This window comes from Chanos chanos, chromosome 9 (assembly GCF_902362185.1).
Source record: "Chanos chanos chromosome 9, fChaCha1.1, whole genome shotgun sequence".
Lineage (NCBI taxonomy): Eukaryota > Metazoa > Chordata > Actinopteri > Gonorynchiformes > Chanidae > Chanos > Chanos chanos.
In genome coordinates, this window is record NC_044503.1 from 21,391,984 (window position 1) to 21,404,483 (window position 12,500).

Consider the following 12,500-nt stretch of genomic DNA (forward strand, 5'->3'; position numbering starts at 1 on the left):
CAAGTGCAGGGACCAAGGCATTTTCAGCATGACACCAAGACCTTGTCTCTACTTACGCAATGTGTTAAGTTCCCTAAACTGACTGACTGAAAAGTGACACTGTAGTGCCCGTTATATTGAGTGTTGTTTTGTGAATTAAGTTTCAAATTCATACTCTTTATACTGTTTTATTTGAGTCAGTTTACATAGCTGGATTGTGGGTGTGGAGTTGTTGATGGTAAAAAAAAAAAAAGCAAAAAAAAAACACACACACAAAAAAGCCCAAAAACCCCACAAATAATCATAAATGCTTCACACAGCTGTTGTTGCTGACTTTTTGAATTTGTAATGAAATGCTTACTCAAGCTTTAAGAAACAAGTCATACTAAATTACGATGCAACTATGACAACATAATCATGCCAATAAGTCATTCTCAAAACATTATAAATGTCTCCTCTACGTTTTCCCCCTCTTGGCTCCGGAAAGCTGCGGACTCTCTGCGGAAAAGTGAAAATCAGCGACATTCCTAAAATAGGCTTCATATTTGTCTCTAGCCCCCCTCGTTCACAGCGTGTTTCTTTTTTACCCGCTGCCCACTCTCCAAGCAACTGTGCAATGTTCAGGAGGTGGACTTGAGTTTTTATAAATAGTCTCCCCAGCTGTGCTACTCAGATGCTCCACACCAGATGTCTCATTAATTGTTGTTTAGTGTTTCTCGGGTAAAAATTGCAATACATCAGCGATTCAGGGATCGTGTCTTAGAACCTGAAGTCTGTTACGCTGGAAATCTGAGTGTGTGTGTGTGTGTTTTTTTCTTTTTGTTTGTTTTTTGTTTTATTTCACCTCTTTGATTTTTTGTGTCCTCTTTTTGTGCGAGATACCTTGCAGCTGACAGTGAGAGAGAGAGAGAGAGAGAGAGAGAGAGAGAGAGAGAGAGAGAGAGAAAGAGAGAAAGGCGAAACCATCTAATATGCTTCTAGAACTGAGATAAGCTGTGAGTCTTTTTTTTTGTCTTGCAGTTACTGCAGAATTTTGTGGAGGTTTTGTTTTTCTTGTGTACCTAGGTCATACACTCAGAAAAGAAATTTGTTTTGGTATCAGTTTTATGGGGTGTCTTGTTTCAGGGACTTTGCTGATGAACGACTTGATGAGTCACTGATGAGTCATCGATGGATATGCATAAGTTTTGATGACTCATTGTTTACAGCAAGGTTCTTCCAAATTTCATAATTTCCTCAAACATTCTATAGATTGAGTAAAAAGTCTGTGATTTCTTGGACTGCAGACTGTCCCTGTCTCCACAAGTGTGTCAGAACCTCCTTCTTACATGTAAAACACACACACACACACACACACACACACACATACACACACCTTCCTCTCACTTGCTACAGTTTGTCAAAGGGACTTGTCCAGGCTTGCCACTGCTTCTGCTCTCTGTTTTCCTTCTTGGATTGATGCCATTTTAATCCCCCTCACTACACACACAAACACACACACACACACACACACACATGCAGACACACACACACGCAGATAGAGACACAGACACAGACACACACACACACACACACACACTGAACGTATATCATCTCACAGCTGCTTGGCTTTCTGTTTGTTTGTGCTTTGTGCTATTTGGGTTGACGACCCATTTCGAGAAATGTACCATTCCTGGGGTCCGCTTGTGTTCGTGTCCTCATACTACTCCCATGTAGATCTTGCTTAGTTTGCCATTATAGTGCTACAGAGGTTAAATGGTTAAAAACACCCCTTCAAACCAAAGCTGTATGTGGGTTGAGTTATAGCTGTCAAAAAGAGAGAGAGAGAGAGAGAGAGAGAGAGAGAGAGGGGGAAATAAAGATGGGGGAAACCATACGGGAAAACCACCCAAACATGAATTGCATGTGGTTTGCGACATTAGCTGGCAAAGGGGATAGCTCAGGAGAGAGTCAGGAAGGACCCCTCTGTTGATTGAAACCAGGAGAGCCGGGGGGTGGGGGGGTGGGGGGGTTGAACCAGCCGGGGAGGGGGGGGGGTGCTTTCTATGAGGACCTGGTTCATGACCTGTGCGTCTCTGGCAGTATCAGAGCAGGCGAGCGCTTCAGCCAGATGTGGGGGCATGTTTTGATTACTCCGTTCTCTTTGGACGCTTGGCTGCTGTCGGCTGGTGGTGCAGAACCTCTTTTGCATGTGCTCCTGTCTGAGAGGAGACTGCCCTGCTGGTGCGATGGAGTCAGCAGGTTTTTTAAACTTCACCACCTGTATTCCAGTGTAATTCTGTAATCCCATCGTTTTTAGCAAACGTACATTGCAGTGGAAAACCTTTTGATGTATTTGTGAATGTGAGACCAAGTCTCCATTCTGACTCTGAAGTTTTGCTGACGTGTGTTCTAGACTTAGTACTCCCATGCTGTTTGTACTGTCTGAGGATCAAGTTCCCCCACAAACTCTGACCTTGATTTTCGACATTAAATGCCAAAAGAGTCACAGAGATACTGTATGGAACACAGAATGTTGTTAGGTTGCTTCTTATCTGTTAGGTAGTTGGTAATACTGGAGAAACACTGCAGGATTTTAAGCCTGATTTTAGCCCTGCAGTGAGTTGCAGCTGATTCTCTACATCATGATTGTTTTTGGCTGGCATCATGCTGCAGCGGGATCAAGTGTTCCCATGAGATTAGAGATTCCAAACTGAGTTGTAAAAATCGGCCCGGTAATCTCAGCAGAATTGTTAAATTTGTGATCTCCTATTCTTGCTGAATCATGTAGTACAATGGTTTTCAACTGCCATCCAAGGCCCCTCCCACCCAGCATACATTTATTTCAACCCGCTATTATCAGACCTGATTGAGCAAATCAAGGGTTTGATGATTAGTTGATCAGTGGAATCAGGTATGCTGGTTTGTAAAGAAATTTGCAGGGCAATAGAACTCAGAGGAACACTGAGAAAGTGGAATCTTGAAGAACAAATAGAGAACCCTGAGGAACAGAGAAAGAACCTCAAGGAACAAATAAAGAACACTGAGGAACAGACAAAAAGACCTTCGGGAACAGATAAAGAACTCTGAGGAGAACACAAAGGACCCTGAGGAAAAGATTAAGAACTCTGAGGAGAAGATAAAGAACCCTGAGGAACACATAAAGAACTCTGAGGAGAAAATAAAGAACCCTGAAAAACAGATAAAGAACTGCAAAGAACAGATAAAGGACCCTGAGGAAGAGATAAAGAACCCTGAGGAAGGGATAAAGAACCCTGAGGAAGAGATAAAGAACCCTGAGGAACAGGTAAAGAACCCTGAGGGACAGATAAAAAAACCCCTGAGGAGTAGAGAAAGAACCCTGAGGAACAGATAAAAGACCCACTGCCCTGTACACCTGATTCCACTTATCAACTCATCACCAAACTTTTAATTAATAGATATGTAGTCCAGGTGTCCACAGGATTGGACCTGAAAGCCACTGGTTTAGTGTGTGTATCTTTATGACCGACAGACATAAAAAACAAACAAACAAACAAAAAAAAAACTTGTAGTGTGTCCGCTGCCATAAGTAAGTAAATGCAGTGTCTGGTTTGGTTTAGCAAAGTCAAAAGCCATAACAACACAATCACTGTCCCTTTTCCGTGACTGATTAAATTTTTGGTTTTGGAAAAAGCGGTGCACTATTTGCTATCGACAGCCATAACTGTATCATCAGGACCATTGTAGTGATTTTTGAATGAAGGAGAGCCCAACCCCACTGGTTGAAAACAGACAAACATACCTGGACATGCTCCAGCTTCCCCCACTGTTCATTCAGCCCGTATCCCAGTCTGTCCCAGCTCTGCATTACGCCAAAGCTTCCCGCAGTCATTACTGAGATCCTGGGAGGTCTGCAGATCCAGACAAACACAGAAAACACAGGACTGACCGCAATCAAGTTGAACATTCTCCAAATTCTTTTTTTTTTCTTCTTCTTCTTTTTTTTTTTTTTTTGTCATCCTCTTTTCTTAGAAAGAACCCTTTCACTAACAGACAAATACCCTAATGGGAGTAAGCTCATCAAACAAAAATGCAAAGTAATGGTGCATGGTGGAATTTTCCAATCACCTTGAGGGCAAATCCCACCACACAGAGGTAACAAACCTTGGCTCTCAAAGACTATGAGGACAAGGTTATTTAGCCTACCAGAGAGATATTTAGATAAGGCATAATATGAGTTTATTCTATGACCTGACAACCTGATGATGATATAATTATTATTGTAGTTGATGGACGGCTAGGAAGCATGGCCGTTTGAATGGGGGAAATACCACCAGGGTGGCTTTTAAAGCTAAATACTGTCAAGCAGCCCAAATTTATTTCCTCAAAAATAAGAAAGGAAAAAGTGAAAACGAAATCACTGCAGTATCTCAGGACCTCAGCGCCCCCTCCCATCCCCTCTCCCCTTGTCCCATAGGTATCTCTGTGCTGGCCACACACACTCATAACAATAATAAATGTGCTGAGACAATGTAGCCTGGAAAGCAAATTCAGTGTTTAGTTGATTAAACACTAGATTTTTTTCTTTCTTTCTTTTTTTTTTGCCTGTGCTGCCCAGAAATGAGGTTAGCAAATGTTTCTTTCTTTCTTTCTTTTTTTTCTTCTCTCTCTTTTTTTTAATAAGCATTGCCAGTTTGGAATTTGGAATTGCACAAAAGGAAAGAACTCGGGAGAACACAGTGTCTACCTCGATCTGGCTTCTCAGCGCGTTTTGAAAAACCCTGGTGTACGTCACTCTCCAGTTGAAACAAGTTACAGTTAATTCCAAATATGGGTGGACTACAGTGTTTTGTTTTTTATTGCTGTTGTTTGTTTTTTTGGAAGATGTAACTGCCCTGTTGAAGCGACCCCCCCTACCCCCACCCCCCACCCCCAAAGGAGCCCCTGGTCCCCAGACGGTAGCCTGCTTCGCCTTTTTGCTTACCGTGTCCGTGTCCTGCAGCTGAACGCCTGGGTGAGAGCAAGAACAGCGAAGGGGAGGGGGGTCGACAGATTGTCATTAGATCATTGTGCATAAATGCTGTGTATAAAACAACTCCTGTTCAACCCACACTGGTGGTTTAGGGCTGCAGAGTTGTGATGAGCTATCGTCTCATGGTCCTTACCACAACATGCCTCTCACGCTGTCTCGACCTTTCAACTTTCCCTCTTTCACCCCTCAGAGATGTCCTCACAGACCTCATAAATAAACAGATATTAAGTTCATTTTTACAACTGTCTGACAGGGAGGGAGGTTTCTTTCATTTCTCCTCTCTCTCTCTCTCTCTCTCTCTCTCTCTCTCTATATATATATATATATATATATATTTTCAGTAAATGCCGTTTAAACAGTTTTCTTTCCAACACTGATGTTTCCCAAGACATTCATTGTGCAGATCTGGAATGATCCTGTAGTGAAATGAGACGAACATCTAAAAGAACGTGTTGCCTTTCTCATACATCAGAACAGTGTTCCGCATGCAGATTGATGGTCTCTCTTCTTAGACCCTATCCAAGAATAGAATCTGTTTGATAAGAAAAAATGTTTCGGAGAACAATGGCTTTTGTGTTATTAATGACTTGGACTATTAATATGCATAATATGCATATACTTATTCTGTTTAAAATATGACTGTCTATGTCCAATGTTGGGTAATACTGAACAATGAATAACAGCTCAAGAATGTGTCTGATGTGTATCTTTTCATGACCCTAATAACACATCCTCCAAAGATGTTCACATTAAGACAGACAATTTAAGAAATTTTGCTCCAGAAATATTTGCCCTTTTTTTTCCAAACAGTGTTAGAGGCCATTTGTACTGAATATTAACATAACGTTCCTTAAAGTGAAATATAACTCCTCTTCTCAGCAATGCCTGACCCAATGTTGGCGTCTGTTCTGACATTTCCCAGGTCCTCCTGATGTGGAGCAGGCATGTGAGCCAAGCGTACGAACGTGGAGCCCTCACAATGGCATGGAGATGGGCATGGTGCCCCCGCCATGCCCACTGCAGGGCTGCATGCTCCAGCTGGAGTTTTCCCACCCCGTTGTTCCTGACTCCCTCACCGTCTGGGTCACCTTCTCCTCCCCCGAAGAGATGGTGCTTCCTGCCATCCACAACATCTTGCTGCTGACAGTGAGCGGTAACAACCTGTCTCTGGGGCCCAGTAACGTCTTCTGTGATACGCCACTCACCATCAAGTTGGACGTAAAGGAGGAGGTGTATGGGGTACAGTTCTTCACCATGGAGCAGAACCTTGAGATCGACGCGACACTGCTGGCATCTAAGCCCAACTGCTCCCTCTGCCGAGACTGCCAGACACTACGTTACCGGCTAACACGCCATCCGCCCTTCACCCATACACCACAGGGCATCATTCTGAGTGACTCCGCACGCAGATATGTGGACAGGTGAGATCTGACAGGTCTGAATCTTCACGGGATGGGAGGGGGTATCAAGATATGCTTGTCTAGTGTTATGAACTGTACTGATGAAAATGTGTTTTTTTCCCCTAAACATGGCACGATTTGGGTCAGTGAAGTACTCTGAAGTACTACGATTATGAATATTGTAATTAGCTAACACTCTAATCCAGGCTAATTGACAGTTATTACTACCTCTATCATACTTCACTTCTGGAGCAACCATGGTGTTAATTGCCTTGCTGAAGAGAGCATTAATTTGTGAATTATCGGTTGAGGTAGTTTTGGTACTGTTCTTTCCAAAGAACTCGGGAACCTGTCCTTTCAAATAGGCAAGAGGGTCTGTAAAGCAGGCCAAATGTTTTGTGAATGTTGGTTACAGATACTTCTGAACCAGAGATTCGTTACTGTAATAGGGACAAGGGCTGAAGGTAAGTGTGTTTCATTTGCTAGCTGAATTTTTGATTAGAGGGAGTTTGAAAGAGGGGTTCAAAGACCCTAAAGGGGCACATGAGGACACTGTGGCCCCCCAAAGCGGTTCCTCCATTGACAGACAAACATTTTAAGGCACCGTGCCACAGCACAGAAAATTAAACCAATATTACAGAGGTCTCAGTCTGTTTCAGCATGAATAACAGATGTTGGTTTAAAAACAAGTTGGTATAGTAGTCTTCAGTCAGCTAGATAATTCCATTTCCAAAGAGGAACTTCATGTATTTTATTCTTTATGTCTTGGTAACAAAATGAGTTACATTTGCGCATCCCACCCATGCTTCCTGGGTTTGGATTGGTGATTGTGGCCGGAAGTACGGACAGAATGACGGGCCTATTTTTCATGCAGTTTTCATTAGTCGCTTTCATGTACTGCCCTACCCCTGCTTCACACACAACGACACAAATGGATTTATTTACAGGATGTGTTTTGATGCTGAAGATTGCAGCGTTACAAGCACTTGGGAATAATAAGTCTTTTAGATGCAGTCTCTGTTAAAATGAAAATGACTTAACGCTGATTGCAGCTTAACACTAAGTGAATGCCCTTCCATTCATCTTGATCACAGTCATTAACCTCATATAAGAGAACCATTGATCCAATTGAAGTTTCCTGTTGCCGTAAAACTAATCTCCTGGTGATTGGTGTGATTATCAGCTTTGATCAACCAATTGCCCAATTTGCTCTTGGGAACCTGGCAACTGACAAGTATTGATATCAAACCAGTGGAACTTGTATCAACTGATGTGAAACCGTGACCTCTGTGGCAGGAACAGCCAATTTTGATTGTTCGAAATGGCAGGACATTTTGTTCTAGCCTGTCCTGAAAATGTCTGCCTTAAATTAACCACAGAATGAGGTTTGATGTGTTCCAACTTCATATGTTTGCACTTAGAAGTAAATTTGTAAAAGCAATGAGCCACAGAGCAGCCATGATATGTAATCGTTACAGCTAACATTACAAAAGAAATTTTTAAGAAACCAATGCTAGGATTTTGTCCAAACTGTAGATTTAATCATTTAATTCAGTCATTGCACCTTTAGTGCTGACTGCCTCTCGCGTTGAATCACATGTTTATGGAACCGACTGTTGTACGTGTCCACAAAAATGACAAATCACGATCCATCAAAGTAGAGCGCAGATGTGTTCGGTGGGTGACAGACACAGCAAAGGAGCCCCCTCTCTCCCTCTCTCTCTCCCCCGTCTCTCTCCCTTGCTTACACACAAACACATCCTTCTTTATTCCCGGTCAATTACTCTACAACGGTGCCAAAGGCAACAGCAGGAAGGACGCAACTGCTGGACAATTTGGCTCCAGAGGCTGGCATCCAAGGGGCAGCCCAGCACGTTTAGTCTGTATTTAGGTAGCTTGAGTTTTAGCCAGCCACTACAAGTTGAAGAAATACCCTCACAATAACTCCATCTCCACTCAAAGCTGGGAGCGATGCTTGAGCTGGAGCTTGAGGTTCTGGTTTTCATCTCATCCATCCAGAAAAAAAAAAAGCTTTTTAGGCTGGTGCCAGTGGAAACAAGGCCCAATTCAAACCCTGACTCCCAGTCGATGCTGAAAATGAAAGGATTTACACTTAGGTCAGCACTTCATGACCAGTCCGCTGGGAGGTTTGGACCAGCATTGATGAGAAATTGATGTTTTTAGCGGCTCTGTTTTGCCAGAAACCACTGATTTGGCAGCCTTGTATGGCGAATGGAGGATGCAGAGAGTTATCCAGTTTGTTGAGGATTAGTGGTCCACATTAAGTCTCTAATATTTTTAATTAGCATTCTACTGATACTGTAACCCATCTAGACTTTACCCTTTTGCTGGAGTTGTTTAGGAGCTCATTTTCTTGTCGTCAGATTCCTCACTTTGCGTGCGATACCCACTGTGTTATAATTCTGCCCCCCCCCCTTCCTTTTCTTTTTTATTCTTTGTTAAGAACTCTCATGTTGATATTTTGTTTTGGTGGTCATATTGAGTAATCTTTGCTTGTTCCACAACAAACAGAGTTTTGACAATTCTGGATGGTTTAGTTTCACTCAAAACTGAGTCTACACATGAAAGATACTGCTTTACATCTGCAGAATTTGCACCAGATTCATTCAGCTTGTCCATTGTTTAAAGGTTTTATATTTGAGGTGCTTTTGTTCTGGGTGAGTTCAGGTGTTAGTGTAAACATCATCTCTGAGAAGAAAAGTTTGACAGCTCTCACAATGTTTGAAATTCCCCTTGAGATATGGCTACAATTGAAAGAAACGTAGACCATTTGCTGTCTTTCTCTGGACACCTTCACTAAACCGAAACTCACAGCTGGGACTCCAGCAAGTGTGATTCATTTCATTTTTATGTTTTTTAATTAGCGAAAAGAAAAACCTCAACCCCCCCCCTTTTCACAGTCGCTGACTTTCTCCTCAAACACTCATACAGTGGACATTGGTGATTCAGTTCTGAGGTATTTGTCCCCTGTTCATGCGGAGTGGATCTTTCATGGATTGACTGGAGAGACATATTCCATTCCCGGGTGAAAATAGGAGAGGATGAATGCTCTAACCTGAGTAAATCACACTGAGGTGGTGGGGGGTTTTGGAGGTTAACCTGCCAGGGGTGTGACCCTGGCCCTCAAAAAACCTCTAACCCAAACCGCTAATCCTGTCCCCTGACCTGGCCCTCTCGGCTGTTGCGGCTTCAAAGAACATCCTCTGGTTTGAGATGACGGGACCCCCCAGGTGGGGCGAGAGAGGGCAAGACAACCAGCTAAACCATCAGCCTTCCAGGCCCCCCACCTCTGGGAGCTGAGTCTCCTTTGCCCTTTTCTCTCCCAACTCACTCGTATCAAGTCAACCAATTGGGACACTCAGACAGAAACACCCACTTCAACTAAAAACTGAAAAGCATTGATTTTTTTCTAGTTTCTTTTCTTTTTTTTGGGGGGGGGGGGGGGGGGGGGGGGGCTCTGTAGATTATCTCAGTAATTCTCTTGGACTCATGGGCCCAGCCTTCTCTTCCAATAAATGACCAATGTAACTGAAGACTGACGCAAGTAGACCTTCTTTCATAAATCTTTAAATATGATACTTTTTCCTTAAACTTTTCCTCTTTTCCCAGTTATTATAAACTTGATGTACATCATCTGTTGAAAGCGTAAAATCCTTGCGTTGGTAAGTTTTCCCCTTTCCCCTTGTTATTAAAAACTTTATGTCCATCATCTGCTGAAAGCATAAGAAAAAAAAAAAAAAAACTCCATTGCTGGTTTTGACCCAGCAAGCCGAAACAGAAACTATAATGAAGGAAACAAAACATTCATCATGTCCTCCCATCTTGACCACAGAAAGCAAAAAAGGTTCCTCCTTTGTGGATCATCAGGCTGACCTGTCTCTGTGGAGATGGAGATTCTGAGGTATTCCCATGGCTGCTTCTCTTGAATAAGTAAAGGCATGTCACCGGGAGAAGATAAGCTAAAGAATAATGCTTTAGAAGGGGAATCTCTGGTTTGGAGATCAGTCAAGTCAGACACTGGCCAGGTTTCAGAAGACTAAATGAATTACTCAGCACAGTTTCACAGAAATCCTCCATACTAGTTATCAGCAGCATAATACAAGCATCAACAACAGTGACACTGGAAGAGTTTTTTAGAGAGCAGCATTTTCAAATTACTGCTATTAGCTTCCTCCTTAATAACTGGCATTGACCAATAGCCAAGAAAACCCCTGGCCCCAGACAACTAATGGGCACTGGCAGACCCTCCTGCCTCTGCCACAGAGCTTAGCAACAAAGCCTTTTTGTACCTTTTCCTGCCTGTACTTTCTCTTCTAGAAATGGAGGGCATTAGCATCGCAGACCTTGCGTAATCTACCCATAATATGAGCCACATTTCTGAAGTTGTGGTGGGTAGAGCAGGAGAGCCTGGCTTGGCTAGGCGGACTGGAGATGGGTGTCTGGAAGGTTCTGTCAAACTCACAGCTCTAACTTCTAGGAACCGTGCTGGATTTCTTAAGGAGCAAATTTTTTCTTGGACTTTGGCCAAACACGATCAAGAGTAAAGAGTCGGAAGGGAGGAGGAAGCAGACAGGAGGGGGGTGGAGGTCAGGGAGGTGGGGGGTCGGTTTTTGGAAAGTGTAGGGATGGATGAGCATGCAAGAGCATTCGTAAGGAAGTGTTTTTTCTTTTTCTTTTTTTTTTCCTTTCTTTTTGGCGGGAGAACGCAGGCAGAGGTGCTCTACCCTCCCGGTGGGCTCTGACCTTTCCACGGGGACCAGCGTCAGGCTGACGTCAGAGCACCGACCACAGGAATACCTCTCTATCACACAGACTCATCCACAACTGCAGAGGAGAAAACTCTGCCCTGCTGGAACTTAGTTCTTTTTTTTTTTCCCCTTTCGTTTACATCTCACTACAGTTTTCATTCATCTCTCTCATCCTCAAAGTTTTGTTTATTTCTCTTAATTTCCTTGTATTTTTGTGACTGATGTGTGTGAGAAAAGGACTTGGATTAGATAATACTTTCATATGCCAGCATAATTGCACTATCAGGTGTGTTCAGGGTCATGACTGTAGCAGATGGAATGGTCACATCCACAATCATGTTAATCTGATGAATGGTGATGAGTCATTAACTGTTCACTTCCTGGAACACTTTTAAAAAGCCCATGTTATTTTGGTGAGGCTGTAGAAACCCACCTCCTCACAAAGTTTTCCAGCACTGATTGAGGGGGGGAAAAAAACCTTTTGTTTCAAAATTTATCTGGTACACTAAAGTTGTGTGTTTCCACTGGTGTCCCTCTAGTGCTGTTGAAACTCACCTCCTGACAAATGACACAGATTGATTACAATTAAAATTACAATTTTACAATTTGGCATGTTGCAGACGCTTTTAAACTTACAATCAGTGCATCAATCAAGTCTAACTACCTCATAAGCAAATGATCATAGTAATTAATAGTAGTAAAGTAATTAATTATTTCCAGTACCATGCTCCTGTATATCCTGCAACAACAAAACTATAAACCAAGTTAGTACATAGGATTTTTTTCATATATATTTTATACCCTGAAATATAGACATAAAAAATTGGTTATATCTTGGAGGACAGATGGATTGTGAAAAGGTGGGTTTTCAGTCTCCTGCAGAAGATGGCGAGAGATTCCACAGTTCTGATTGGGTGAGGAAGGTCATTTGACTACTCGAGAATGAAGGCAGAAAAAAGACGTGGCCGAGTGGAACAGCTGCCAGGTTCCCGAGGTGAGGGGACTGCCAGGTTCCCGAGGTGAGGGGACTGCCAGGTTCCCGAGGTGAGGGGACTGCCAGCTGTGCAGAGGAGGTTGAGCGGAGAGGTCTGGTCGGGGTGTAGGGAGTGATCAGAGACTGAAGGTAGGATGGGGCAGAACCTCTTGTGGCCTGCTAAACCAGCACCAGTCTCTGAAACTGGATGCGGGCTGCTACTGGAAGCCAGACAAGTGCAGTGAGCAGTGGAGTGACATGAGAGTGTTTAGGGAGGCTGAATACCAGGCGTGCAGCATTTTTGTTTCAAAAATTCTCTGTTACACTAAACTTGTGTTTTTCCACTCTCTCTCTAGAGTTTGCTTGATTTGGTTTATTTGAAGTTG

The 12,500-nt window shown here is 43.0% G+C and overlaps 1 protein-coding gene across 1 annotated transcript in view; it reads left to right on the forward strand.

Moving 5' to 3' along the window:
• Window positions 1-12,500, forward strand: part of pappaa (pregnancy-associated plasma protein A, pappalysin 1a) — a 94,060-nt gene that overhangs the window by 21,300 nt on the left and 60,260 nt on the right. Inside the window, exon 8 of the mRNA XM_030784767.1 lies at window positions 5,895-6,393. Within this exon, the coding sequence (XP_030640627.1) occupies window positions 5,895-6,393 (499 nt within the window). The remainder of the gene's footprint in view (window positions 1-5,894; window positions 6,394-12,500) is intronic.